The 26873-nt window shown below is 44.4% G+C and overlaps 1 protein-coding gene and 1 long non-coding RNA gene across 2 annotated transcripts in view; both read left to right on the top strand.

Moving 5' to 3' along the window:
• Positions 1 to 10178, top strand: part of LOC120393818 (butyrophilin subfamily 1 member A1-like) — a 32129-nt gene extending 21951 nt beyond the window's left edge. The window contains exons 9-13 of the mRNA XM_039518311.1: positions 2964 to 2990; positions 6387 to 6419; positions 8038 to 8067; positions 9203 to 9223; positions 10135 to 10178. Coding sequence (XP_039374245.1) covers positions 2964 to 2990; positions 6387 to 6419; positions 8038 to 8067; positions 9203 to 9223; positions 10135 to 10178 — 155 coding nt within the window. The remainder of the gene's footprint in view (positions 1 to 2963; positions 2991 to 6386; positions 6420 to 8037; positions 8068 to 9202; positions 9224 to 10134) is intronic.
• Positions 10179 to 14176: 3998 nt separating this feature from the next.
• Positions 14177 to 17827, top strand: LOC120393820. The gene is made up of 3 exons (XR_005592134.1): positions 14177 to 14259; positions 16007 to 16033; positions 16457 to 17827. It is a non-coding gene; the product is annotated as an uncharacterized LOC120393820 (long non-coding RNA).
• The last annotated feature ends 9046 nt before the right edge of the window (positions 17828 to 26873 follow it).

The raw sequence follows: 26873 nt of genomic DNA, 5'->3' as shown, positions 1-26873 counted from the left end.
GTGTCATGTGAAAACTTGCTGAGAGTGCAGTCCACGCCATCCTCCAGATCATTAATGAAAATATTGAACAAAACCAGCCCCAGAACTGTTGCCCAGGCTCTTCGCTTCCACCTAGAGCCAGATTGATCCAGGGGTCCTGGCTCCCTGTTCCCCACTGGAAGTCAGGGCAGTTGTCCCATTCACAGTGGGGAGTGGGAACGTAAAAGCCCAGGCAACTGCCCCGGTCTCGTTGGGGAGCATGGAGCTGAGAGCATGGGGGGGCTGCCGTGCTCCCAGCAGGGAGTGCAGAGCCAAGAGCAGGGATGGGGGGCAGCAGGGGTCCCAGTGGGGAGCATAGAACTAAGAGCAGAGGGATGGGAGGGCAGCTGGCAGGAAGCCAGGAGGCAGCTATGCTCCTTGTGGGGAGTGCGCAGCTGAGTGCCCATGCTTACAGCAGGATTTGCAAAACCAAGAGTGGGGGGGAGCTGCCAGGCTCCCAGCAGGCTGGAGAGCTGGGAGGAGGCAGCTGGCAGGGACCCTGGGGTAGCTGAGCTGGGCCCCAGTGGAGAGCTGTGAGCTGAGCTAAGAACCCTGGTTTTCAGATCCTCACATTGTCCTCGCAGGTCAGTGGAAGATCTCACGGTGAGGACGTGCACCACCTCCCGAAGGAGGGCAGTGTGGACATGAACCACTGCAGTAATTGCTCTGGTGGCTGGAAGGTGACCTAATATAGGTTGACTTCAGTTTTTAGTGTCAACATGTTCACAGTGTCTGAGACCTAACTCTGCCTTAGTGGGGCAATATCCTCTCACTCAAATCCTTTCTTGAGTGGTGGTGGTGTGGGGCAGTGACAGCCCTTCTCGACATTCTCCAGGAGGAAGATGGAAGGGAAGAGTTGGCGCTAGATGATGGGTGTTCCAGGAATCCCAAACTCACTGATGCAACTATAGGCCTTGATCCTGGCAATTATTCCACACAGCATCAGGGTCTGCTTGGAAGGATGTGGGATTGGGGCCATAATGCCTGGGTATCCTTAAATGTTTTTATCAGGACTGATACACTGAACTCTTGTCAGGGCAAGAAAGGTACCCAGCTAGTGCATGCAGCCCATGTCCCTATAGAGCTTTCCTCACCTGCTGAAGACACGTTTCTTTTTCTGCATGATGCAGTTTGCAAAATTAGGAAAGAGGAGGTTATAGCTACAGACCTGTGCCTAGATCCACAAAGGGATTTAGATGCCTACTTCCAAAATTCAGGTCCTCAAAACCCTCTCTTTGCTGCCGCCTGACCCTGTAATTGTCTGAAGTTCCTCAAAGCCTGCATTTCTATTGGAAAAGTCCCCATTATGCCTATGTTTCTGCTGCTGGCATATGCAAAACCACCTAAATCCTGGAGACCAGGTGCCTAAGCTCACACCTAAGCCTCAGCAGGATACTCAGACTCGGCCTTGTCCACATGACCAGGCCTTGCACAAAATGATGCCAGAAGAGGAGGTATCATTAACACCCTTTTATAACCATTTAGCTCACTGGCTGGACCACTCACTCAAAATGTTTGAGACCCAGATTCAGCTCCCCCTTCTGCCTGACAGGAACAGAGAGTTGACACTGGGTTGTAGCCCTCCCGCCCCCCAATCCTTTTCAAGGGAGCACCCTAACCAATGGGGTATTCTGAGACAAAGGTCACACCATGCTCCTCTCAGCCAAACAAGGGACTTGATCCTAGATCTGTTAGTAAAAGGTGGGATTTAGACCTCTAGGTCTCAGAGAGGACTCATGGCTGTCGGTCCTCAGTGAACATCGGCCACTCCCTTCTCCTCAGCATTTCCTATTGGCTAGTTTAGGCATTTCCCTTCACAGCATGCTGGCTTTTGTGTATTCCATTTGTAGGTACCAAACTCTCCCCACATTGTTTAGGAAATGTGGATGCCTAAGGGTATGGCTATACTTGCAGCTGTTCAGTGCTGGGAGTTAAACCTATCTTCGTACAGCTGAGCAGGGAAAGCGCTGCAGTCTGTACACACTGACAGCTGACAGCGCACTGTTGTGGCCACATTTGCAGCATCTGCAGCGGCATTGGGAGTGGCGCATTATGGGCTGCTATCCCAGCATTCAAGTGGCTGCAACGTGCTTTTCAAACGGGGTGGGGGGGTGTAGAGTGTGCAAGGGAGCGTGGGGGAGAGAGAGAGTGGATTTTTGGAGCCGACGCTCTGTCAGCAGCTGCCTTGCAAGTTCCGACCCTCTCCCTCAACCCTCTCTCATTCACTGAAAGCAAACGCAGCTGATAAACAGCCTCCCCAAAATGGACCCCCCTCGATCCCTCCTGCTTGCCTCTGCTCATTCACAGCAAACAGTAGCTGTGTTTGGTTTTTTTATTAGCTGCTCTGGGAGCCCAGAGTTCACAACAAAATAAAGAGAGGCATCACAACAAAACAAAGAGAGTAATCTTTACTTAAAAGTATTATGGGAAGCTTCCGGAGGTCAGTCACAGTGTACTAAGATTATTTCCTGTTTACACTGGTACCCCAGTGCTGCAGCAGCAGCACTATACTCTTTATTCCTCTCGTGGAGGTGGAGTACAAGCAACGCTGTAGCCAGGGAGATACAGCGCTGTATGTGCCTTGCCAGTGTGGACGGGGAGTGAGTTATAGCGCTATAAAGCCACCAACAGCGCTGTAACTCTCAAGTATAGCCAAGGCCTAATTCCAGGTTGTACACTGCACTGGGAGGCCGGGCACCTAGAGATTAGACATTGCAATGCTGAGTCACAGTCCTTTGTACAGCTAGCTTTAAAATATATAGTAGATTTGCTACCCTGCTAGGTGATTTCTATTGATTAACATTGAGACCCTGTTTAGTAAACACACACCACTCCCTATCTACGGTGCTTTAGAATTTTCAAGACTGTAGGGTTTTAGGGAATGAGTAATTGTTATTTGCATTTCCATGGGTGTTTTCATATATTATCTCTGACTTCTATTTTAGGAAAGAGAAGGAGAGATCCTGAAAGAGGTAACAAATGGTTCAGATCAATGTAAAGTTTTGCCAACTATTTATGTTTATTCAAATATAACACACACATAACCACACAAACACAGAAGGTAAGCAGAAAAAATACTATTTGTGGTGATTACTAATTTCCCAGCTGAGTATATAAATAATGAATTAACCAATCAGTTCCATGCTTTTTGGGAAATTTTAGGAAAAATCCCCTCAGCTGTTTTTGAGACATTAAAATTACATTTTCCCTCAATATTTTAACACTGTTACTCCTAAAGGGTTAGAGTTTGACTTAAAAATGAGCCTTAAGTATGGGTCAGTGAGTAGCCACACTGTCCCAACAGCAAAGGAGGAGGGGACTGGACTCAGAAAGGTACCACGTTGTGTGTTTCAATGAGACAGTTACACTCTCCCTCCCACAAACTATCCCAGCATAGAGAGGGAGGGAGGAAGAGACAGACACAAAAGACAATGACCTCTGAACATGCCTGGGATTGATGGGAGGGGTAAAGAAGTACAGAGTAACACAAGGTAAACAATGGAAACTGTAGGCAGAAAATGGGCAAGGCTGAAGACCTCTGGGATTAAATGCACTCTCAGCATGCAAATGAGGACACTTGATTCTGGCCCCCATGAACTACTAAGGCAACATACAATGGCTGCAGTTGAGTTACAATAGGCCAAGGAAGGATTCCCCTGGTGTAAGCACAGCGTAGCCCCATGCAGCTCTATACTGCTGTCTCTAAGCTGTGATGTCAGCGGAATGCCCAAGGGTGGACTTGTAGTACACAGTCTACAGAGGATTCTGGGCTGCAATACATCCCATTTCACAGCCAATACAGCTTACTTAGGTGTACCTGAGCTACTTAGTTCATACCTAGGTCCTGGGTGGGATTGTACTTTTTTTGTGTATTTATTTGTGTATTTGTGTATTTATTAAATATTGTGTATTTTTAGCAAGCTGGCTACATCAAAGCTAGCTTGGATATGTCTACCCATGCTGCCATTGCACCTCCTGACTGCAGTGTAGACATACCCTTAGATATCATGCTTGATCCTAGACAGGAGTAAATTGGGTGCAGATTTTCAAAGGTTGTGTTGCGTGCTAAACTCTTTTGAAAACCTGGCCACAGGAGGTGAGACAGTAGGTCTCTCATTAATTCAGGGTTTCTGCTGCATTCCTGTCCTGTTCATTACACCTTAACCTCATACACACAACACTACACCAGCCACGAGTGGGGACCAGATCCAATCATGGGACGTTTCTGGGATAAAGAACTTTTGGAAAACATAGAACAAGTGTTTATTACTTTGAATTCTTTGGGCCAGACCTTGAGTTTGAGAAAAAAGGACAGAGGGAGGAATCTAATAACAGTCTCCAAAAATGTTAAGGGCTGCTATAAAGAGGAGGTGATCAATTGTTCTTCATGTCCACTGAAGGTAGAACAAGAAGTAATGGGCTTAATCTGCAGCAAGTGAGATTTAGGTTAGATATTAGGAAAATCTTTCTAATTCTAAAACTAGTTAAGCTCTGGAATAGGCTTCCAAAGGAGGTTGTGAAGTCCCCATCACTGGAGGTTTTTAAGTACAGGTTGGACAAAAAGCTGTCAGTGATGGTCTAGGTCAGGGGGCTCAAACACGTGACCTATGGGGCTATTTCCTGCAGCCCGCCAAGCAGCCCACGCCCCCCCCACAGCCTACCTCAAGGCCAGGGGTGGGCAAACTACACCCACCGGATTGCCCCCCTTGAGCCCCACGCCGCTCCCTGAAGCCACTGGCATCACATTCCTGTGGCTGGGGGAAGGGAGGGGAGAGCAGAGGGCTCCTGTGTTGCCCTGGTTTCCAGGCACCGCCTCCCCCCCATGGCCCACAGCTCCCATTGGATGGGAATGGGGAACCGCAGCCAATTGGAGCTTCAGGGGAGGTACCTGTTGGAGCGGCAAGCAGCACGCGGATCCCTGCATCCCCCCTCCCTCAGGGGACGCAAGGACATGGTTCCAGCTGCTTGACGGAGCGGGGCGGCACAGGGCTGGGGCCAGGGCAGGCAGCCTGTCCTGGCCCTGGTGTACGCCGCTGCCACCCCGGAGCCACTTTACGTAAGTGGCTCAGGGCCAGAGCCCAAAGCCATCCTGCATGCTGCCCACCAACTCCCTGCCCTGAGCCCCTACCTGCACCGCAATCTCTTGCCCTGAGCCCCCTGATATACCACATCCCTCCTGCACCCCAACTCCCTTCCCTGAATCATAGAATATCAGGGTTGGAAGGGACCTTACGCAGTCATCTAGTCCAACCCCCTGCTCAGAGCAGGACCAATCCCTGAGCCCCCTGCTGCATCCCATATCCCTTCTACACCCCAACTCCCTGCCCTGAGCCCCCTGCCTGAACCCCAACCCTCTGCCACACCCCACACTCCCTTTTGCACCCCACACCCCAACTCCCTGCCCTGAGCCCCCTGCTGCACCCTGACCCCCTGCCGCATCCCTCACCCCTCCTGCACCCCAAACCCCAACCCCCTGTCCTGAGCCCCCTGCCTGAACCCCAACCCTCTGCCACACCCCACACTCCCTTCTGCACCCCGCACCCCAACTCCCAGCCCTGAGCCCCCTGCCTCTCCCTGCACCCTGACCCCCTGCCGCACCCCTCACCCCTCCTGCACCCCCTGCCTAACTCCTTGCCCTGAGCCCTCTGTCGCACCCTGCACACCTCCTGCACTCCCTGCCCTGAGCCTCCGCCACAGCCTGCACCGCAACTCTCTGGAAGTTGGTGGAGTGGGGGCAGGGCCGGGGGCAGTGAGGAGGGGGAGTTAGCGATGTGGCCCTTGGGCCAATGAACTAGTCCTCATGTGGCCCTCCTGGTCATTTGAGTTCGAGTCCCCTGGTCTAGGTTTACTTGGCCCTGCCTTAGCACCAGGGGCGGCTCTAGGGTTTGCGGCGCCCGAAGCAGGGCGGCACGCCACGGGGGGTGCTCTGGCGCTCGCGGGTCCCGCGCCTGCGGTGGACCTCCCGCAGACTTGCCTGCGGATGCTCCACCGGAGTTCCGGGGCCAGCGGACCCTCCGCAGGCACGTCTGCGGGAGGTCCGCCGGAGCCGCCGGCCGCCCTCCCGTGGGACGCCACCCCAAGAGCGCGCTTGGTGCGCTGGGGTCTGTAGCCGGCCTTGATTAGCACAGGGGATTGGACTTGCTGACCTCTCAAGGTCAATTCCAGTCCCATATTTCTATATCATTGGACCAGTTTATTCCATCTGAAGATCTGGTCAATATGTCCATAACATGTAATAGCAGAGGGATATTTCTGGGGAGAATATGAAAGTGTTGTAATAAATATTTGATGTAGATTTACAGTGCTCACATGTGATATTGCTGTTAAACATTCTAACCTTCTCTGTGTTGCTTTGCTTTCTTTTGAAGAGCCACTCATCAGTGCAGAAGAAGGCAGTTATGGTATTTCATCACTTCATTATTTAAAATCTATATGTAAAAAGATCAGAAACCTATTTCTTTCTCATAATAATATGTAGAGTTCATTACGCTTTCCCTAGATTTCTTGAAAGCAAATTCAAAATGTTTTGCTTTTCATCAGTATAAATTGGGGTTGTCAATGCAACTCGTTGTATGGGACACATCTTCATAGATACATTGTGTGTTGGACACCCTCTAATGGACAGTCTCCCATTCATGATGACCCACACTCCACCTTCCCTCCCATTCACAATTGCATAACACCCCTGGGGCAGCTACTACAATTGCTTGCTTGGAAAAACATTATTGAGAAAGCCCAGTGTATTGTTAGCTGCCTTTAGTGCTCTATATCAGTGGTTCCCAAACTTTTTTCCTCCAAAGACTCCTGTGGCATCTGACTAAATTTCCTGGACCACTTTCATTTTTATACACAAGTTTCATGTTGTTATTATTATTATTCTGTTAGTTAGGTTAATTTATTATTTTAAAATATATGTTTTGTAATTAAAATAAGAATTACAACAGAACCAAAAATAAACAGTCAGAGATCATTACATTATCACATCAGACTGATTTTCACTTTAACTAAAATTATTTTGTGGTGTAATTCTGAATGGGCATGTACTGGTGGTACCTAGGGTGACCAGATAGCAAGTGTGAAAAATTGGGATGGGGGGTGGGAGGTAATAAGTGTCTATATAAGAATAAGACACAAATATAGGGACTGTCCCTATAAAATCGGGACATCTGGTTACCCCAGTGGTACCAGAATGCTCCCGCCGCTTCTGGGAGTGCCCCCAGCAGCATGACCTTTCACACATAGTGTGTAAGAGATCACACTGTATGAAGGACACCATTCTGAGAATAAAATGGCTTCCTGCCATGCAGCAAAAGCGCCAGAACACTTTTCCTGCACATTCTGGTCCCACTGCAGTACTCGTTAAGGGACAGAACCACACATAACCCAGGGCAGATCCCACTCTCCCCAGATGTCCAAGGAACCCATTTCTGAACCACTGCTCTGTTTGACCAGCCTTTTCTGAAGAAGAAAAACCAAAAAATCCATTATTCACCCATTTCTACTCATAAAGCTCTTTATGCAGCCCAGCCACCACTAGAGGGGCATTGAGTGCCCCACTGAGTAGGTGCATGTTACACTGTCTCTCCATATATCTACCACATGATCTTGAAGCCACAAATAGGGGTGTTTGGGGAACTTTGTCCAACTTTAGGGGCTGGTCCACTACTGCAGCATACTGACTGATTTACTGCTAAAGCTCACGCTGAAAGTCCTGGCCTCAAATCTCATTCTTGGCTCATGTGGTAGTGTTGTTATGGACTACTTTTTATGTATGTTTTATTTTCAGTCTAATTATGAGCACACACTCCCAATAATAGAGACCTAGTCTTTTAGATTACCTGAAAAGTGTCATACGCACATCCCTGGGATAATATACAATTTTATTTTTAAATACTAATTTTTTCAAAATAAACCTCATATAAAATAGTTTTATTTAACACGTTAATAAAATATCCTGGTCATTGTAATTGTTAATTAGTATTAATTATAATTATTTTTTATTATTTTATTTATTGCCAGGACCCGGAGTTGATGAGAGCCAGAGTCAGGGTAAGTGCAAGTGTCTTTTATACACAGGTTATAGTATATCTTCATTTGCAAACACACAGGGCAGGACTCTGGTCTCCACAGTGTATGTACCTCATTGACAGCACATTCTGGGGTAGATTCTATTCAGCTAATCAGCAGAGTAAAGGGATCACAGGAGATTCCCCTTTCTGCCCCCCTTGCACACGGCATGCACCTGGAGCGGGCAAGAGTGCAGCTGCTCACGGCAAACGAATGCTGAATAAATAAACAAGAATATTCACATTGCAAACTACAGCTGGCCAAAAAACCTGCATCCAAACATTTTTCAACTAAAAATGGCTTTTCAACAGAAGTGAAAAATTGTGAGAAAAGTTTTCACTTTGCCCAGATATTTTTGGGATTTCTTGATGAAGCATGCAAATCCAAATTCACTTTTCAAATGTTTTTAGGTTTACTTAATTTTCTTCTACTTTTCTTCCCCCTCTGCCCCGCCTCCCTTCTGAGGGAGAAAAAGGGGGGGGGACAATTTTTTCAATCTTTTTTTTGTTTGAAAATACACTAAAAATTTTCACAGAAAAGAATTAACATTTTTTGACTAGCTCTGCTAGAAACAAGAAAACAAACAAAAAAAGTACTGCAGCACTGGAATTCTTGTTCTTTTAGAATGAAGTGCACCCTCTGAACAGTGTCTGGATAAAACCTTCCCCCAGGGGTCACTGCTGACAAAAAGTAGATGGTGCTAACCAGAAGTGCAACCTCAGTGCAGCCTCCATCAATCTGGCTTCTGTATAGCTCCATCCAACTTCCATTGTATCATGTAATGCCTTTCTCTGCTAATGGGTTAGTCAGTCTAGCAGAGGAAGGTGTAACATGATCTAGGGTTACAAGCTAAAGCTAGACAAATTCAGTCTTATCCCAGGATTCAGGATATATAATCACAATGGTCTCTTCTGGCGTTAGAATCTAGGAATCTGCCGTGGTATACAAGTACCATTGGCTTTGATTCTTGCATTTTATTATTTCTGTACTTAGAATATTTTATAAATTACCAAACATTGTCCTGGTTTTGCTGATTACATTATTTCTCTATGCTATGGAGAGAAAATTGGAAGTACGGGATTAAACACATGGTTTTCTTTTTGTTTTTCTATTTCAGGAAGACTCCAGAGAGAAAACAGTTAAGTCCCATTGATTTCTGTGGCTTGGAGGATGTCTGGTTGTGTAATATTTGGGGAATATGTTTTGGGGGACAAGAATCCATGTGAATACAAGAGAGATTGATCACTGTCAGTGTGTTGATGAAAAGAGACAAGCAGATGGGAGTGATGGGTTCTGAGAGCAGTTTCCATGAGAAGACAAGGAGTCTGTAGAGTATCCATGCTGAGAGAAGGTTTGGGATTTCCTCTTCATGGGGTGAGATTTATTCAGAGTCCTGTCATGGCTGACAGATGAGTCTGTTTGGATATGTAGCATGGGGATAGCAGTTGGGAGTGTGTGACAGTGGAATATATGGGGTGTTCCATACTGAAGGCTTCGGAAGTGGTTAAAATTTAATATTTATGAGTATTTGTTGACCCATTAAACACACAGACACACAAATGAGTGCAAGAAAAGATGACTACTAAAGCGGAGAAAAGTAACTTTGAATTGATTCTTCTTCAATATAGTTCTATTAAACTGACTATACTAGTATTCTTGGGCTATTCAGTCTAGCAGAGGAAGGTGTAAAAAATAGTAAAAAAATCTATAAAGAAGTGTGCAGGGTTCACTGTTAGAAGTATGGGAGCAAAAATATATATTTTTTTCTAATAGTTTTTTAATTAATCTCATGTCTTCTGACTGGACTCCAGAAAGAGGCAGTGTGTAACATCTCTAAAACCATGAGAATATTCAGAATTTCCTTTATTGCTGTGACAGGATTTATTGTAGAGTTTTACAGTAGGGCGATGAATCTGGTTTGGACTCTTGCAACATAACTTGTCTGAGGTATCAGATTAGAAGCTTTTTGGTTGAGGCGTAATATCTGCTAGCTAACCCAACTGAAATTCACAAAGTGTGTGAACTAAAAGAATATTTTTTTCTTTGCAGATCAACTTCAAGCAGAACTGAGTAAGTGTGTGTCGAATCTTTGAATGTAAAAGTTAATTCAATTCCATGGTGGAAAATTAATGCAAATAGAAATAAAATTCTCACAGTTAGAAATAAGGAAACTGAAGGATCTTTGTTGTTGTTAGAATATTATTTTGATAACATTTGCTAGGAAGGACAGATGAATGCTGCAGATCAATTCCTGCTCCCATTGGGTGAAAGTCTCCCCTATGCGATGGGCTATGTGTCACTTATGCCCCACACATCCCTTCAAAATAGGGCATACATGCAGGGACGTCCCTAGCCATTTTGGTGCCCTACGCAGCCCCCTCCCCCATGGGGATGCTGTGTGGGGCCACATTCCTCCGCGGGGGAGGACTGGGGGGTAGGGAGGAAACTGCTCCCCAGTCCACTCTGCTCTGCTCCCCTGGCTCCCAGCCTTGCAGGGCAGGAGGGGAACTACTGCACAGCACTCACCAGCAGCGTGGCTGGGAGCCAGGGGAGCGGAGCAGGCTGGGTCCGGGTCACTCCACAAACCATGCAGCGAGTGCAGGCCCAACCCCTGCAGCAGTCCTCAGGGAAGTGTTAGCGGGGGTGGGGCAGAGTGGGGCGGGAAGAGGCGGGGTGGGGGTGGACCAGGGGACAGGGCTTGGGGAAGGGGTGGAGTGGAGGCAGGACTGTGGTGGAGCAGGGGCGAGAAGTGGCAGGGCTGGGGTGGAGTAGTGGCGGGAGCCATATGGAAGAGGCGGAGCACGGGCTGGAGCAGCAAACAGCTGTGCAGGGCTCAAGGAAATGCCCTACACAGCTGTGTGCTTTGTGTATGGGTAGGAGCAGCCCTGCATACATGAATATCTTGTGCTACAGAGTCCTAGCACTTGCTTGCTGTGCAGGGATCAATTTCTCCCCAAATAAGTCCTTACATGTCTGTGAATATAGAGGGAGTTAGGCCCTGACAATGTGTCTCTAATTATGTGATCTGGAATTTGCCATTAATGTCAATAATGGCAGTAGGAGCACATCTTGTGAGATAGTGACTGTGTGTGGGTGTCTCACACTCAAAATATGAAATATTCTATTACCCTTGCTGATTTTTTGGTATATCAATTGTGTCTTCTTCACCAGCACCCTCCTGCCCCTCCTTGAGGTCTGGGGAGGGCAAGACACACATTCCTGCAAAGCTTGAGGAGGGTGGGACCTCCTTCAATGCCTGTCACACTGGCAGGCCTGTGGGGTGCACCTCAGTGTCTTTGAGCACTAGTAGAGAGGTAATCTCTTCATTTCCACTCCTGACCTAAGGGACTTGATGGAGCTAGAGAGGGGAGAGGAGTAGCAGAGTCAACATGGATTGGTGGTGTGATGGATTCAGTCACAGAGACCCCTTGGGACTATCACCTGTTGTGCTCTGAGCCTATTTTCCCTGCTAGCTTGGGACTCCAGAACCCTGCCTTGTTGAGCCAGACATGCTAGCCTGCTGCAACACAGACCCAGGTTTTGGATCACACCCCCAAAGCTGCAGGCTTTAAGTGAAAACATCTCAGCAGATTCCCTGCATCCAGCACCCAGACACCTAGCTCACAATGTGATCCAAACCTGAAATAAATCCATGTTACTCTGTATAAAGCTTATACAGGGTAAACTCATACATTGTCCACCCTCTGTAACAGTGATAGAGAGAGATGCACAACTGTTTGCTCCCCCAGGTATTAATCACTTACTCTGTGTTCATTAATAAACAAAAGTGATTTTATTAAGTATAAAAAGTAGGATTTAAGTGGTTTCAAGTAATAACAGACAGAATAAAGTAAATCACCAAGCTAAATAAAGCAAAAACATGCAAGTCTAAGCCTAATACATTAAGAAACTGATTACAGGTAATATCTCACCCTCAGAGATGTTCCAATAAGCTTCTTTCACAGACTAGACTCCTTCCTAGTCTGGGCCCAATCCTTTCCCCTGGTACAGTCCTTGTTAGTCCCAGCAGACCTCTCAGGTGGAACTAGGGGTTTTCTCTTGACTCCTTTGTTCTGCTCCACCCCCTTTTTATATCTTTGGTACAAGGTGGGAATCCTTTGTCTCTCTCTGGGTCCCCACCCCTCCTTCTAAATGGAAAAGTACCAGATTTAAGATGGATTTCATTATCAGGTGACATGATCACATGTCCTGTGAGACACCAGCCTCCATTCTTTTGGTCTGGTCCACAGGTACACAGGAAGGCTTGCAAGTAAACAGAGCCATTTACAGTTCATTGATTCTGAAGCATCCTTAATGGCTTCCACTTAATATGTTTACATCAGTAATACCAGTTTATATCTTATTCCGCTAACTCCAGACATAGAAATAATACATGCAAACAAATAGGATGACCACACTCAGTAGATTATAAGATTTCTAATGACACCATACAAGGAGTATTTAGCATAAAGCATATTCCAGTTATGTCATATCCGTAAGCATACTTCCATAAAACATATGGAGTGCAACATCACAGGTGCCTTCAAATTTTATTTTAAATAGGTTTATATTTTTTAAAAGTTTTCAATTTAAATTTAAAAAATCTGATTACAATTAAAGAAGTCTGATTTTTTTAAATAAAATCATTGATTTTGTATCCACCTTGGGGCTTTGGTTGTTCATTTAATTTCTGCTCCCATCTATTTCTTTCTTATGAGAAGATTTTTTTTAAAGTATCAAAAAAATTGTTCAATATATTTTTGTTTTAGGGTGTAGCAAACATTTAACATATACCAGACATTAAAAAAGAGAAAACAAACAAACAAAAATACATTTGTAAAGTTTAAAAAAAAAGTTGTTTTCAGGATATAAAAGTCCTCATACAGATTTTGAAATCTATTAAAAGACCATTGCCGTGGGTGGTGGGTGAACCCCCCCACCCTTCGGAATATTTTTAAAAACTCAAACCTTCTTTTATTAAAAGCTTTTTGATTAATTGTTTCAGTGTACAGACCACTACTTCTCATCAGTTTCAGTATTGAAGAATCAGCATTTTCCAACTAAAGACCGTTTCTTTGAAAACATTCCCAATCAGTTCTAATTTCCAGTCTGACATTGTCTAATTTCAACTTCCATTGGATCATGTTATGACTTTCTCTGCTAATGGGCTATTCAGTCTAGCAGAAGAAGGTATAACTCGATCTAGGGTTACAAGCTGAAGCTAGACAAATTCAGACTGGAAATAATTAGTAAATTTTTAATGGTGAGGGTAATTAAGCATTGGAAAAATTTACCAAGGGTCTCTAGGAATTACTTTGGGGGAGTTCTGTGGCCTGTCTTATCCCAGGATTCAGGATATATAATCACAATGGTCTCTTCTGGCGTTGGAATCTAGGAATCTGCCATGGTGTACAAGTACCATTGGCTTTGATTCTTGCATTTTATTATGTCTGTACTTACATTATTTTATAAATTACCAAACATTGTCTTGGTTTTGATTATTACATTATTTCTGTATGCTATGGAGAGGAAATTGGAAGTATAGGGTTAAAAACATGGTTTTCTTTTTGTTTTCGTTTTTCAGGAAAGCTCCAGAAAGAAAAAGGTTCATTTCCATTGACTTCTGGTGCTTGCAAGATGCCTGGTTGTGAGACAAGAGAGATTGATGATTGTCTGTGTCTTGATTAAAAGACACTAGCAGATGGGAGTGATGGGTTGTGAGAGTGGAAGAAAAGATGACTACTAAAGTAGAAAAAAATAACTTTGAATTGGTTCTTCTTCAATACAGTTCTATTAAACTGACCATACTAGTAAAACTTTTATTAAGATCTGTGCTGGGCTCACTGTTAGAAGGATGGAGCAAAAATATTTTTTCCTAATACTCTTAATTAATCTCATGTCTTGAATTTGGACTCCAGAAAGAGGCAGTGTGTAGCATCTCTAAAGCAGTGACAATATTCAGAATTTTCTTTATTGCAGTGACAGGATTTATTGAGGTGTTTTACAGTAGGGAGATGAGTTAGGTTTGGACTTTTGCAACATAACTGGTGTGAGATATCAGATTAGAAGCTTTTTGGTTGAGGCGTAATATCTGCTAGCTAACCCAACTGAAATTCACAAAGTATATGCATTAAAACATTTTTTTCTTTGCAGATGAATGCGAAGGAGAACTGAGTAAGTGTGTCTTGATTCTTTGAATGTAAAAGTTAATTCAATTCCATGGTGGAAAAGTGATGCAAATGGACATGAAGTTCTCACAGTTAGAAATAAGGAAACTGAAGGATCTTTGTTGTTGTTAGAATATTATTTTGATAAAATTTGCTAGGATGGACAGATGAATGCTACAGATCAATTCCTGCTCCCTTTAGGTGAAAGTCTCTCCTATGAAATGGACTATGTGTCATTTATATCCCACACATTAATTCAGTATAGGGCATAGGTGTGTACCTTGTGCTGCAGAGTCCTAGCCCTTCCTCACTGTCTAGGGATCAATTTCTCCCCAAATAAGTTCTTACATGTCTGTGAATACAGAGGGAGTTAGGCGCTGACAATGTGTTTCTAATTACCGGAATGTGATTTGGAATTTGCCATTGATGTCAATAATGGCAGTAGGAGCACATCTTGTGAGATAGTGACTGTGTGGGTGTCCCACACTCAAAATATGAAATATTCTTTTACCCTTGCTGATTTTTTGGTATATCAATTGTGTCTTCTCCACCACTCTCCTGGCCCCCTGTGGTCTGTGGTGGGCAAAACACACACTCCTGCAAAGCTTGAAGAGTGTGGGAGCCCCTCTAATGACTTTCACACTGGTCACACCGGAGTGGTCCACCTCCGTGTCTTTGGATCTGGTAGAGAAGGAATCTCTTTACTTATACTCGTGACCTAAGGGCCTTGATGGAGCTAGAGAGGGGATAGGAGTAGCAGAGACCACATGGATTGGTGCCTTCCTTGCACTAATGAAAGGGCTGAGGACTTCAGGAGCACTGACACCTTTTTGGTTCAGGGAGATGGGAAGGGAGAAGGTTTCTTCGTTTGCTGAGGAAAGAGTCTGTCTCTCAGTATGTGCAGCAGCTCTGATTGGCTGTAAGCCAAATGAGTTGGGCAGGTAGCCAATCAGAGTGGGGTTACATCTGAAAATCTGTGCATTATGGTGAAATCCCATAGACCTGGCAAATTAGAGGTCATCTGAAATCCCACAGAGCTGGCAGGTCTGAGTTAATTTGACTTTGATAGGTGTTGCCCAGTTGAAATATCAGTAAGTAGAGGTACAACATTATCACACAAACATCTGATTACCTTGGTTATGTTTGTGCAATGATATTTTTCTATCTCATCCAATCTCCTCCTTCACCACCCTTAAACACATTCCACTCTAGGTTATTTGGAGGGAGCAGGCATTTCTCTTGTATTCCTCTCCTATCTCCCTTGCTACTTTAGTCCATTTTCATTTCTCTCCTAGCAGGGAAGACAGCAGCTCCAGGCAGAAATATTGCAGGTCCCCACATTCCCAGCATTACCACTATATTTTCTTGTGGTCTGTTGCCTCTGCTTGAGACTGAGGTATGAGTGAAGGATAGAACAGACCTGGTGACTCCATGAGAGCCACATATGGGGCCCAAAAGTGTACAATAACCACAGTGTGTGTGTAACATTAATGTGCTTTACTTTCTCTTTTTTCTTTTCTGTACAAGTACATCACTCTGTGATGTGTCTGATGATCTCACTTATCTGCAGTGTAGTTGTAGCCATGTCGGTCCCAGGATATTAGAGAGATGAGGTGGGTGAAGTTGGTCCAATAAAATATATTATCTTTGATAGTTATCATCAACCTGGGATATTTCTGCTGCCAAAAGGAGGAATATAGGCAATAGATGCCTCTTTTGAATTCAATGTCTGTTTTTTCTCACTTTCATTTCAGCTTGGAGAAGGACTTACAAATATGCAGGTAACAGAACACACATTTCTCCTGGTAATCAGAAATCATCCCCATAATTAAAAAAAACCCAACCTAGAAACAGAACATATTGCTATCACGGAGATAACAATTGGAGCTTTACTCCATTTCTTCTCAGGCCTTACTTGTTCTGTTCTTTCTACTAGTGTACCTTATATCAGAATCTGGCATAATACATTTGAGTAGCAATACAATAAACATTTCAGGATCCCTTCCATTTCTCAGTACAGCTCAATCAAATATCACATCTCTGAAATATCTCAGTGTAACCACATTGTCAGACTAGAACAAAACCCGATATCAATGGGCGTTTTGCCTGAGTAAGGACAGCAGGAATTGGCCCACAATTCATATCTCCCATGTTTCAGTTTATACTGCAATTAGACAAGGGTTTCTTAAATTCTCTCTTTGCAGATGACATCACTCTTAATCCAGTCACAGCTCACCCCAACCTCTCAATTTCTGAGGATAAGAAGAAATTTTCTCATGAATCCCAACCTCAAAAAGTTCCACCAACTCCAGAGAGGTTTGATTCGACTGTCTGTGCGTTGGGCGCTGAAGGATTCTCCTCTGGAAAGCACTACTGGGCGGTGGATGTCATGAGCAGCACTGACTGGGACCTGGGAGTGGCCATAAAATCCATACACAGAAAAGGAAAACTTTCCCTGTCCCCTAAAGAGGGATTCTGGGTTCTGGGTTTCAGTGGGAGAGATTATTGGGCAAAAACAGATCCATGGACCCGGGTCATGGTGCAGAAAAAGCCCAAGAAAATTGGAGTTTACTTTAGTTACCAAGACAGGCAGGTGACCTTTTTCAGTGTAACTGACATGTCTGTGTTGTTCACATTTAATGATTGTTCATTATCAGGAGAGGTTTATCCATTCTTTAAGAATTCCCACAAAGAAACATCAATGAGAATTTGTTCTATAAGAGAAGATGAATGAGCTTAACGTGGCACTGCCACTCACTTATCGCACCGTATCTATGAAATCAAATTTCCCATCAATGAATTTGAATTACACTTTGTCTCTATATTATCCATAGTGTCATCTCTAAAACAGCACCATTATTCAATTTATGGCTATGAACCTATAACATCAAATTTCGCTCAAAAAACTTTGAACTGTAGTTTTTACTCTGTATTTTCTGAGCTTCCATCTTAATTACTTGCTTTCAACCACAAATGATCTCATTTGTCACTTCTGAAAAATATTATTATTTGACTAGGCTGTTAAGGAAAAGATATTATGTTGCAGATCTTCAAATGAAATCAGCACCAAAATTAGGTTTTCAAGATTTCAATATTTTCAAGAACTCAGCTGCCCTTTACCCAGCATGAAGAGCTTCTTAGAAAACCTGAGAATAACTGTCACAGTGGGAGCTGCTGGGTGGATATTACTGGGAAAAAAAACCCAACCTATCTCACACAGTCACCTTTATCTCAGAGACACACCATCACCAAACTTATAACATAACAAATTAACGGCTTGTCACTGGCCTGTGTAGCTACAAAGTGAGATAAGGAAATATAAAATACACAGCTACACAAGATTTACTGTCATAGTTACAAGGCAGATGAACCACTGACCTCTTTCTAGTCCCTCTGAGAGCTCCCACCCTGAGGTCTCTTCACCTTACCTGTCTCAGCGTGGAATCTCATGAGTTTTCAACTATTACATGGGGGGGGGGGTCTGACCATAGTAACCTGGTCATACCATCCACCCATCAGCCCCATCTCAGATTGGGCACCTGTTTAATCCTCCTTTCAGGAAACTGACCAATAATGATCCAAAGCCTTTTAAAAATCTAAGCATTTTTATTTTGCAGTTGTGTAGTATATAGAGTAATATCCCTTTAAATATCTATGAGCTCTCTGTTAGTGTTCATCTTAGTCTCTGAACTGGAATAGTCAGCGCAGCAATATGTATGGACCTAGGCCATGCAAGCTTGTGTATATTTAGAAAACTCATTTCTTTGGAATAAACTTGTTTCTTTGGAATATTTGGAGCCTGTGTTGTTTCTTCATATTATTTTGGCTTTGTAAGGAGCAGATGACACAATGATTGGTAACCAGGAGGAAAGCCCAATCCCAGAGTACAGTGGAAAAGAGAATAACTGCAAAGTCCTAAACTAAAAGGAAACCACAGCCACTTGAACCGTGTGAAAACTGATCATTCCAGAAAAAAAAAAAGGGTTTATAAAAGTGTGGCTGTTTGGGGAAAATTGATTTATTTGATAGGTCGGTCGACCCTCTATTGAGCTGTGATGAGAGAGTGGAACACATTGTGATAGCTAATGGTATCAGTGTTGAGCAAAAGGTGTCAATTTGACTGAGTGTAATGAGGACTAAAGCCTAAAACATGCCATGTAGCCTGACAGCTCCTGTTGAACCAGCAGACAGAGCATTTGCTGAGATTGTGGAAATTCTCCAAAATTGCCTCTTGACAAAGCCATTGGCAATTGCAGAGTGTTTCTGATTTTAAGACTTTAAATGATGTAATTGTGTAATAAGCAAAATGAAGGAATCCAAAACAAATTATTAACTGAGGCTAATTGGACCATACAACATGCACTAGAACTTGCTGTATCAATGGAAACTGATACTGAAGACATCATGGAGCTGCAATCACAGCACGTGATCTGCTCGGTAAACAAACTGGCAGTAAAGTGGAAGCACAACATGGACAGTGCTAACACAAGAACTTTGTTTTCTTTTGGAAAACAGTCTCACGTGCAACTGACTGTTGGTTTAAGGACAAAACCTGTAGAAACTGCAACAAACAGGCTCACACAGTTATATGGAATCCGTGAACAATGCACAATAATTACAACACAAGGGCACTATACCAGAGGATTCTGGATGCATTAGCATGCAGGTGACAACATGGGTGCCCACTGAGAATATGAATTACCAAACAAAATAAAAGAAAACATGCACATCTAAGCCTAATACAGCAGAAAACTGAATCCAGACAAAATCTCACCCTCAGAGATGTTTCAATAAGCTTCTTTCACAGACTGGATGCCTTCCTAGTCTGGGCCCAATCCTTTCCCCTGGTACAGTGTTTGTTCCAACTCAGGTGGTAGCTAGGGGATTTCTCATGACTGCAGCTACCTTTGCTCTGTTCCACCTCCTTATATATCTTTTGCACAAGGCGGGAATCCTTTGTCCCTCTCTGGGTTTCCACACCTCCTTCTAAATGGAAAATCACCAGATTAAAGATGGATTCCAGTCTGGGTGACATGATCACATGTCACTCAACGACTTAATTACCCACTTGCCAGCACACAGGTATACAGGAAGACTTACAAGTAAACAGAGCCATTTACAACCGATTGTCCTAATTAATGGGAGTGATCAAGATTTCAAGCTACCATTAATGGACCACACTTTGCATAATTACAATAGGACCTCAGAGTTATATTTAATATTTCTGGTTTCAGAGACAAGAATGATACATTTTTTACAATTTGGATGACCACAACTCAGTAGATTATAAGCTTTGTAATGATACCTTACAAGAGACCTTTTTGCATGAAGCATATTCCAGTTACATTATATTCACACTCATTAGCATATTTTCATAAGATCATACAGAGTGCAACATCGCAGCATCCATATCACCGAGTGGGAATAAAATCCCATTTTGTCCAATCTGGAAAACAGTGGATCTCCAGAGTATCCAGGCATTATATCCTCTGTCAGCGCATCCCACATTGGTGGCCATGAATCTTTGTCTCTATAGTTAGCCAAGCCCTACAAACGGAGCCAATAGGGATCTTTCTGTTTTACATATTCATGTGCACCTTGGGCAGGTGGGGGGAGATGGGCAGGCGAAATAATGTTTGATGAGCCTAGTATAATTCAGGAAGTCCATTGCTCAAAGCCAACTATTATTTGGGGGACATTAGCAAGCTTCACCAAACTGATTAGCCACGGACCTGTAGAAGTTTCGGGGAGGCAGCTTCCAGATGGCAACAGCAACCAGCCTCTGTAGTGGTATGTCCCAGTACTGGAGGGTCTGGGGTGCTCCTCACACAGCTGAATGGAATTATCCTTCCTCATGCAGAAGTCTTGGACTCACTGCTGAGCATCCAAGGTCTGCATCATGCATGAAAATGTGATCCCACCACTCTCCGTTCATGGTCCTGTAACAGAGCTCCTGGTTAGCACAGACAGAATCCAGAGCTATTAACTGCTGCATCAGCTATCTCCACTGTTCTATATCTGTATTCAGTCTGCACCATCTCCTTACCAGGGCATACTTCTTTAAACTTGCCATCAAGAATACTGTACAGTAGCCTTTTTTCCAGTCATCCGGGACCTCCCCCGATCACCATGAGTTTTCAAAGATAGTGGCCAATGGCTCTGCAATCACATCTGCCAACTCCTTTGGCACCTTCGGATGCAGCGCATCCAGCCCTATGGACTTGTGCTTGTCTTCTAAATGGTCCCGAACTACTTCTTTCCCCACAGAGTGCTGGTGGCCTCCTCCCCATGCTGTGCTGCCCAGTGCAGCAGTCTGGGAGCTGACCTTGTTTGTGAAGATAGAGGCAAAAAAATCATTGAGTACATTAGCTTTTTCCACATCCTCTGTCACTAGGTTGCTTCCCTCATTCAGTAAGGTGCCCACACTTTCCTTGACTTTTGTTTTGTTGCTAACATACCTGAAGAAACCCTTCTTGTTCCTCTCAATATCTCTTGCTAGCTGCAACTCCAAGTGTGATTTGGCCTTCCTTATTTCATTCCTGCATGCCTGAGCAATATTTTTGTACTCCTCCCTGGTCATTTGTCCAACCTTCCACTTCTTGTAAGCTTCTTTTTTGTGTTTAAGATCAGCAAGGATTTCACTGTTGAGCTAAGCTGGTCGCCTGCCATATTTACTATTCTTTCTACACATTGGGATGTTTTTTTCCTGCAACCTCAAAAAAGATTCTTTAAAATACAGCCAGCTCTCCTGGACTCCTTTCCCCCTCATGTTATTCTCCCTGGGGATCCGGCCCATCAGCTTCCTGAGGGAGTCAAAGTCTGCTTTTCCGAAGTCCAGGGTCTGTATTCTGCTGCTCTCCTTTCTTCCTTGTGTCAGGATCCTGAACTCGACCATCTCATGGTCACTGCCTCCCAGGTTCCCATCCACTTTTGCTTCCCCTACTAACTATTATCATTGTGTTTAGCACAATACTTGATTATTTTATACCCTTTAAAGTATATAACTAGTATACAGGTGTTACAAAGTGGGAATGTTCTTAATGTTTTCTCTGAATACTGTGTGGGTGCCTCAGTCTCCCCTATGCATTTCTTAACGATCTAGATGGTGGGATAAGGGGGTGTGAGTGTTGTAGAGCCCTAGAGGGCCAGTGTGATGCTATCTGCACAGAGAATGGCCGAAACCCTGTCTCCGGGCAACTGATGGCCTGGGCCGCTCTCCTGCAAAGTGCCAACTGAAGGTGTTGGAGACAAAGAGTTCATGTGGCCTCCTAATGCCCGGAAAAGAGACAAAGGCCAGAGGAGGGAGTGTTAGTGCCTGTGAGGACTTCCGGGAAGCACATGGTGTGGAAGGGGATGCTGGGATGCTCTGGAACCACTCCTTCAAAGCCAGTCAGGACTGTGGGGGAGCCTCCTCTCTCTGAGCATACAGTCTCCAGGGCAGAAGCTTACACCTTAGGACCACTAATAATCAACAATGGATTTTTCTGATAGTGATATTGTGCAATAGAGAAACTTAAATGCTTACAGCTTCCAGCCCATGTTTACACGATTTAATAAAATATATATATCAGCTTACAGGGCGGGAGTGGGGCGGAGGCATCATCATTTTGGGCACCACCAAAAATTATACAAACCTGCCGCCTATGAACATAAGAGACCAGAGCAGGAATCAATTAAAGCCAGGCTGGGGGCCCGATGGAAGTGATTCATCACCCTGGAAGAATGGCAGAGCACACAGAGAGACAAACAGGAAATTAGCTGCAACCTGAAGGAAAATAATGTTATAACTATCAGCCCCCTTTACACACAAAACAAGCAGCTGCCCAAAGCTAACCAGGCAAAAAAAAATAGTTACAAAAGGAGCACACTGCAAAGTTCTGAATGGGCTAGTCTAGAAGACTAGAGAGGAAACAATCATGTCAGAACATATAACTCATTTTAGCTGGGATACAATTAAACAATTTGTCCTTAATGTGGCCAAGGACAGTCAAGTTTATCAGTGGGTCAAGGAAAATATCCACAACAGCCAGCTAGCATTATTGTAAACCTGGCCCTCCTTGTCCACCCTAAATGAAAAAGTCCTGTTTTACATCCTGTTTTGTCATACATGAACACAAAACCAATATGTGAAAGAGACCCAAAATGAGGAATACAAATAATAATTCTTTCAGGCCCCTGAGGATGCTGTGGGGTTCATCTCTTTAATGTAAATCTCTCTCTATATAACCTCAGTTTCACAATTCTTTATTCCCAATGTTATGGAGAGCTAGTAGGGAGTTCTATATTTGGGTTACCTAATTTTATAAAATATGTTAGCAACATTTTTTTTTAGAAGCATTCACACCTCCACTGTTTACAGCGGACCTTAGAAAATCAGCAAGGGAGCTCTGGAGCAAGAGAAATGCTTGTTATGTGTCTCAAGAAATTCTGTTCAGGTTTAGCTGACTTTTGAAAATCACCATTTTACTCAAGTTACTCAGGAAAATTTTGGCAGCCTGCCAATGTTGTAACTGAACACAAATATCCTAAAAAGCTGGGCCCACACCCCAGCCAAAAGAGCAGCAATAACACAGCACTGACAATGTCTGGTTGTTGCTGTGTGGGAGGAACAAAGAGCTAACCTAGGCTTCCTCAGTTACCTTCCTGCACATGGCCTCAGCAGCTGAGTATTTACATTATCTATAAAACATTCTATGCATTAAAAGGACGTGGTTTAGGTTACAAAGTCAAGCACTCAAAAGTTAGTATCATCTTCAAAATTTACCACCCCATTGTTTACCCCTTTTTTTACAGATCACTTATGATCCACATGAGCCAGTGCACAGGATGGATGCACAGGGAATGGAACATAAATAACATTTTTCATTTTTGTTTCCGTATGTAATATAAATAGTTTTTCAACACTAAAAATTATAGATGCTAAATGTGCCTGAAAACTGGGGAACTTTGATTTATGGCCTTTGAAATGAGGGACACGTGAAAGGTAGGAAAGGGAATACATGAGGTGGGAGACTGACCAAGGAAGGCAATAGTGGATCTGTCTGAATCATAGAGCAAACTAAAGGAGTGGGAGCTGCAGTGGGCTGTGCTGCGTGCGAGCTCCTGAGGCAGCCGGCATGGCCAGGCAGGGAAGGTTCTGGGGGGAGTGGAGACAGTGGCAGTTGGGGGGCAGCATGGGGGATGGGCTCACCCCAACTGCCAGCACCTCAGAGAGATGGGGACCCTGATCTGGGAGATCCTAGCCTGGCCCACACTGGGAGATGAGACCCAGGGAGGGTCAGCCTCCCCAGGCTGCCTGGCCCTTCTCCCAATGAGCAGGGACATCCTGGCTAGCAGGGCAGGGTGTTGGGCTGCTCCTGCCCTGACTCTGAATATCCCACTGCAGGGCAGGGCCGGGCAGAGAGGCAGCCGGCACCACTTGGCGCTGTCCCTCGCCCTGCCATTGATAGACCCTTCCCCAAAGCAAAGGAGAACAGGGAGGAGAAGAACACATCCAATCTTGATTTAAAAATTGTCCGTGATGAGGAATCCACTGTGACCCTTGGTAAGTTGTTGTGCCAATGTTTTGAATTTTTTTGGGGGGGGGAGGAGTAAATAATCGTAATTTTTCAGCCAGTTCTCATTGCAGGCAAAGGTGTCTCTCCACTGAATCCAATGAGCCTTTGGTCTGGTCTTTGCTGGTTTTCTTTGATGGCAAGTAGAGCTGATGGAACATGGGTTTTGTTTTCTTCCATGAGATTATTTTTGTCTCAGTTGAAATGTTCACTAGAAAAGTTCAGCTTTTCATAATAACCTGCCGAAATCTGAAAACTTAAAACTTTTCAGCTTTTAGGTTTTTGATGAAAAATCAGAATTTCCAAGGAAACCCAGTCTTCTGTTCCAAAAAAAAATTCCTGCCAGAACTAACAAGAAATAGATGTAAATGAAGAAGCAGGTCTTTGTCAAATTTGGGAGGTCCGTGCTCAAAATAGAAACCTTTTCCAATATGGTTTCCTCTTTATTTATTGTAATTTATCACATTTTTTTCTGACAGATCCATTTGTGCAAGTGGAAAAAAAAATCAGAGAAGGCAGTTGAAGAAACTCCAAATCTTCTAACTGTTGTTAATAATTCAGAGTTGTTTACCTGTATCCGCACAGTAGGGCAACTGGTGTGATTAAAGCATGTCCATTGGTTAAACAGTTTAGGTGCCTGAGAACAGTTTTCAAAGGGCAGTGAATAGAGTTTACAAGGATCTACTGAGTTGGATATCTACATAATAGTTCACTGAAGACAGCGTGGTAGGTCTTGACCAAGAGCTAGCAGCCCAATGGCTGTCATAATCATGGCTAAATGTAGGCGTAGTGTGACAGACCCAGACCAGTGGGGTACAGGAGTCTGGTAGAGGGCAAATATACTGGTCACTGGATGAGTAGTTTTCTATTCCCTGAGTGACTAGAGCAGGGGCTGCACTAGAGTAATCAGGAATCTGCTAGAACCAATTAAGACAGGCAGGATAATTAAGATACTTGGAGCCAATTAAGAAACTGCTAGAATCAGTTAGGACAAGCTAGCTAATCAGGGCACCTGCATTTAAAAAGGACCTCACTTCAGTTTGTGGTGTGCATGCAAGGAGCTGGGAGCAAGAGGAGACATGTTTCTGGAAGGCTGAAGAGTACAAGCATTATCAGGCACCAGGAGAAAGGTCCTGTGGTGAGGATAAAGAAGTTGTTGGGAGGAGGCCCTGGGGAAGTAGAACAGGGAGTTGTAGCTGTTACACAGCTGTACCAGGAGGCACTCTAGACAGCTTTCAGAGTAGCAGCTGTGTTCGTTGTATCTGCAAAAAGAACAGGAGTACTTGTGGCACCTTAGAGACTAACAAATTTATCAGTATTATAGAGACTAACAAATTTATAATACTGATAAATTTGTTAGTCTCTAAGGTGCCACAAGTACTCCTGTTCTTTCTCTAGACATCTGCAATCCACAGGGCCCTGGGCTAGAACCCAGAGTAGAGAGCAGGCCTGGGTTTCCCCCAAACCTCCCAACTCCTGATCAGACACAAGAGGAGTTGACCTGGACTGTGGTTTCTACCACAGGGGAAGGTCTTTGGGCTGTTTCCTGACCCACATGGTGAATCTGTGAGGTGAGCAAATCCGCCAATAAGCGCAGGACTCACAAACATAAAGGAGGAACTTTGTCACAGCAGGCAATATTTAAGGAATTATATATCTCTACTGATGTGACCCTTCTACCAGAGATGGAGCTGGCAGTAACCAGGGCCAGGTTCAATATCTAGGAGTTCATTTTCAACAATACAACACAGAACCGCCTCTAGCCCACACACAGTAACCTGCTATGGTTAAGTGTGGTGCTTGTTCCAGGGGTTAATGCTGACTCCTGCAGAGGCAGTGTTAATAATAAATATATAATATAATAATTAGAGATATGCCAATTTCCTAGAAGTGGAAGGGGCCTTGAAAGGTCTTCAAGTCCAGCCCTCTGCATTCACTAGCAGGACCAATTTTTGCCCCAAATCCCTAAGTGGCCCCCTCAAGGATTGAACTCACAACCCTGGGTTTAGCAGACCAATGCTCAAACCACTGAGCTGTCCCTTCCTCAATAGTGTTGTTATTTGTGAAGAGGTACATGGAGATTAACCCTGTCACATTTTCCACAACCTGGGGCATCTTCCTTCCCCAGGATGACATCTACTCATGAAGTACAATAAATCTCAGGGAGAACTGATTAATCCGGCAGAAGTGCCTGAGGTCAAGGGGAGGGCAGTCCAAGGAAACGAGCCTGTCACAGGTCCCTATGGGGCAGCATTGCTGGCCAGGATGGAAACTGTAAAGCTGGAAGTAGCCACAAAGAGCAGGAAGCTTCACAGCACCTAAGAAAATGCCTGGGGGATTTAGGATTCTGTCCCTTCCCATGTAGGTGCCAGGATCTCAGACAAACAGCACCTGTGTCAGCTTGTTGCCTTGCGGGTCGTGTGCAGCAAGTCCTTCCCCTCCTGGAACTGTGGTGAAAATCTTTGGGAATGAGAGACTGAGACCCCGGTATGATGCATGATCAGCTCTTACACCTGGAGAGAACTGTTCCTTGGCCAGGGGATCAGTCCTGAGCACGAGCCACAACTGCTGTCACCTTTAGCTGGTAGTACTGCCTAGAGAGGGAAAACACCAGCCCCTGCAAAAGGACCTGACATGGAAACCTGTAGTGACCTTACTGGGAGTGTGTCCTGTTAGGAGATGCAGGCATATCCCAAACACAGCTGATAACAATATAACTAATGATAAGTGCCCAGGTGAATAGTGAGCTTCTAGCACAGGGACAGGTACATGAATGTGACTATACCCATCCCCTACAGAGCTCGGACCCATTCATTTCTCCATATGTGACTCTCCAGGCATGGCTCCACCCCAGCTTTACCAGGCATGCTGTCTTGTCAAAGTGATGGTGTATGTGTTAGATTTTCAATTGCTCTGAGCCTGTTAATGTGTCCTGCCACCCACACACTTGTCCACCAGCCCTACTGTGGAAGTAGCAGGTATCTCCTGACAAGCCTTTGATTGCCAATCCATTCCGCTTTTCACCATGTCACACCTCGGGCAGGAATTCCCAGGTTGTTATTATAGG

This window comes from Mauremys reevesii, unplaced genomic scaffold, assembly GCF_016161935.1.
Source record: "Mauremys reevesii isolate NIE-2019 unplaced genomic scaffold, ASM1616193v1 Contig33, whole genome shotgun sequence".
NCBI lineage: Eukaryota > Metazoa > Chordata > Testudines > Geoemydidae > Mauremys > Mauremys reevesii.
The sequence above is the reverse complement of the archived record's forward strand: the minus strand, read 5'-3'. Positions and strand labels throughout refer to the sequence as shown.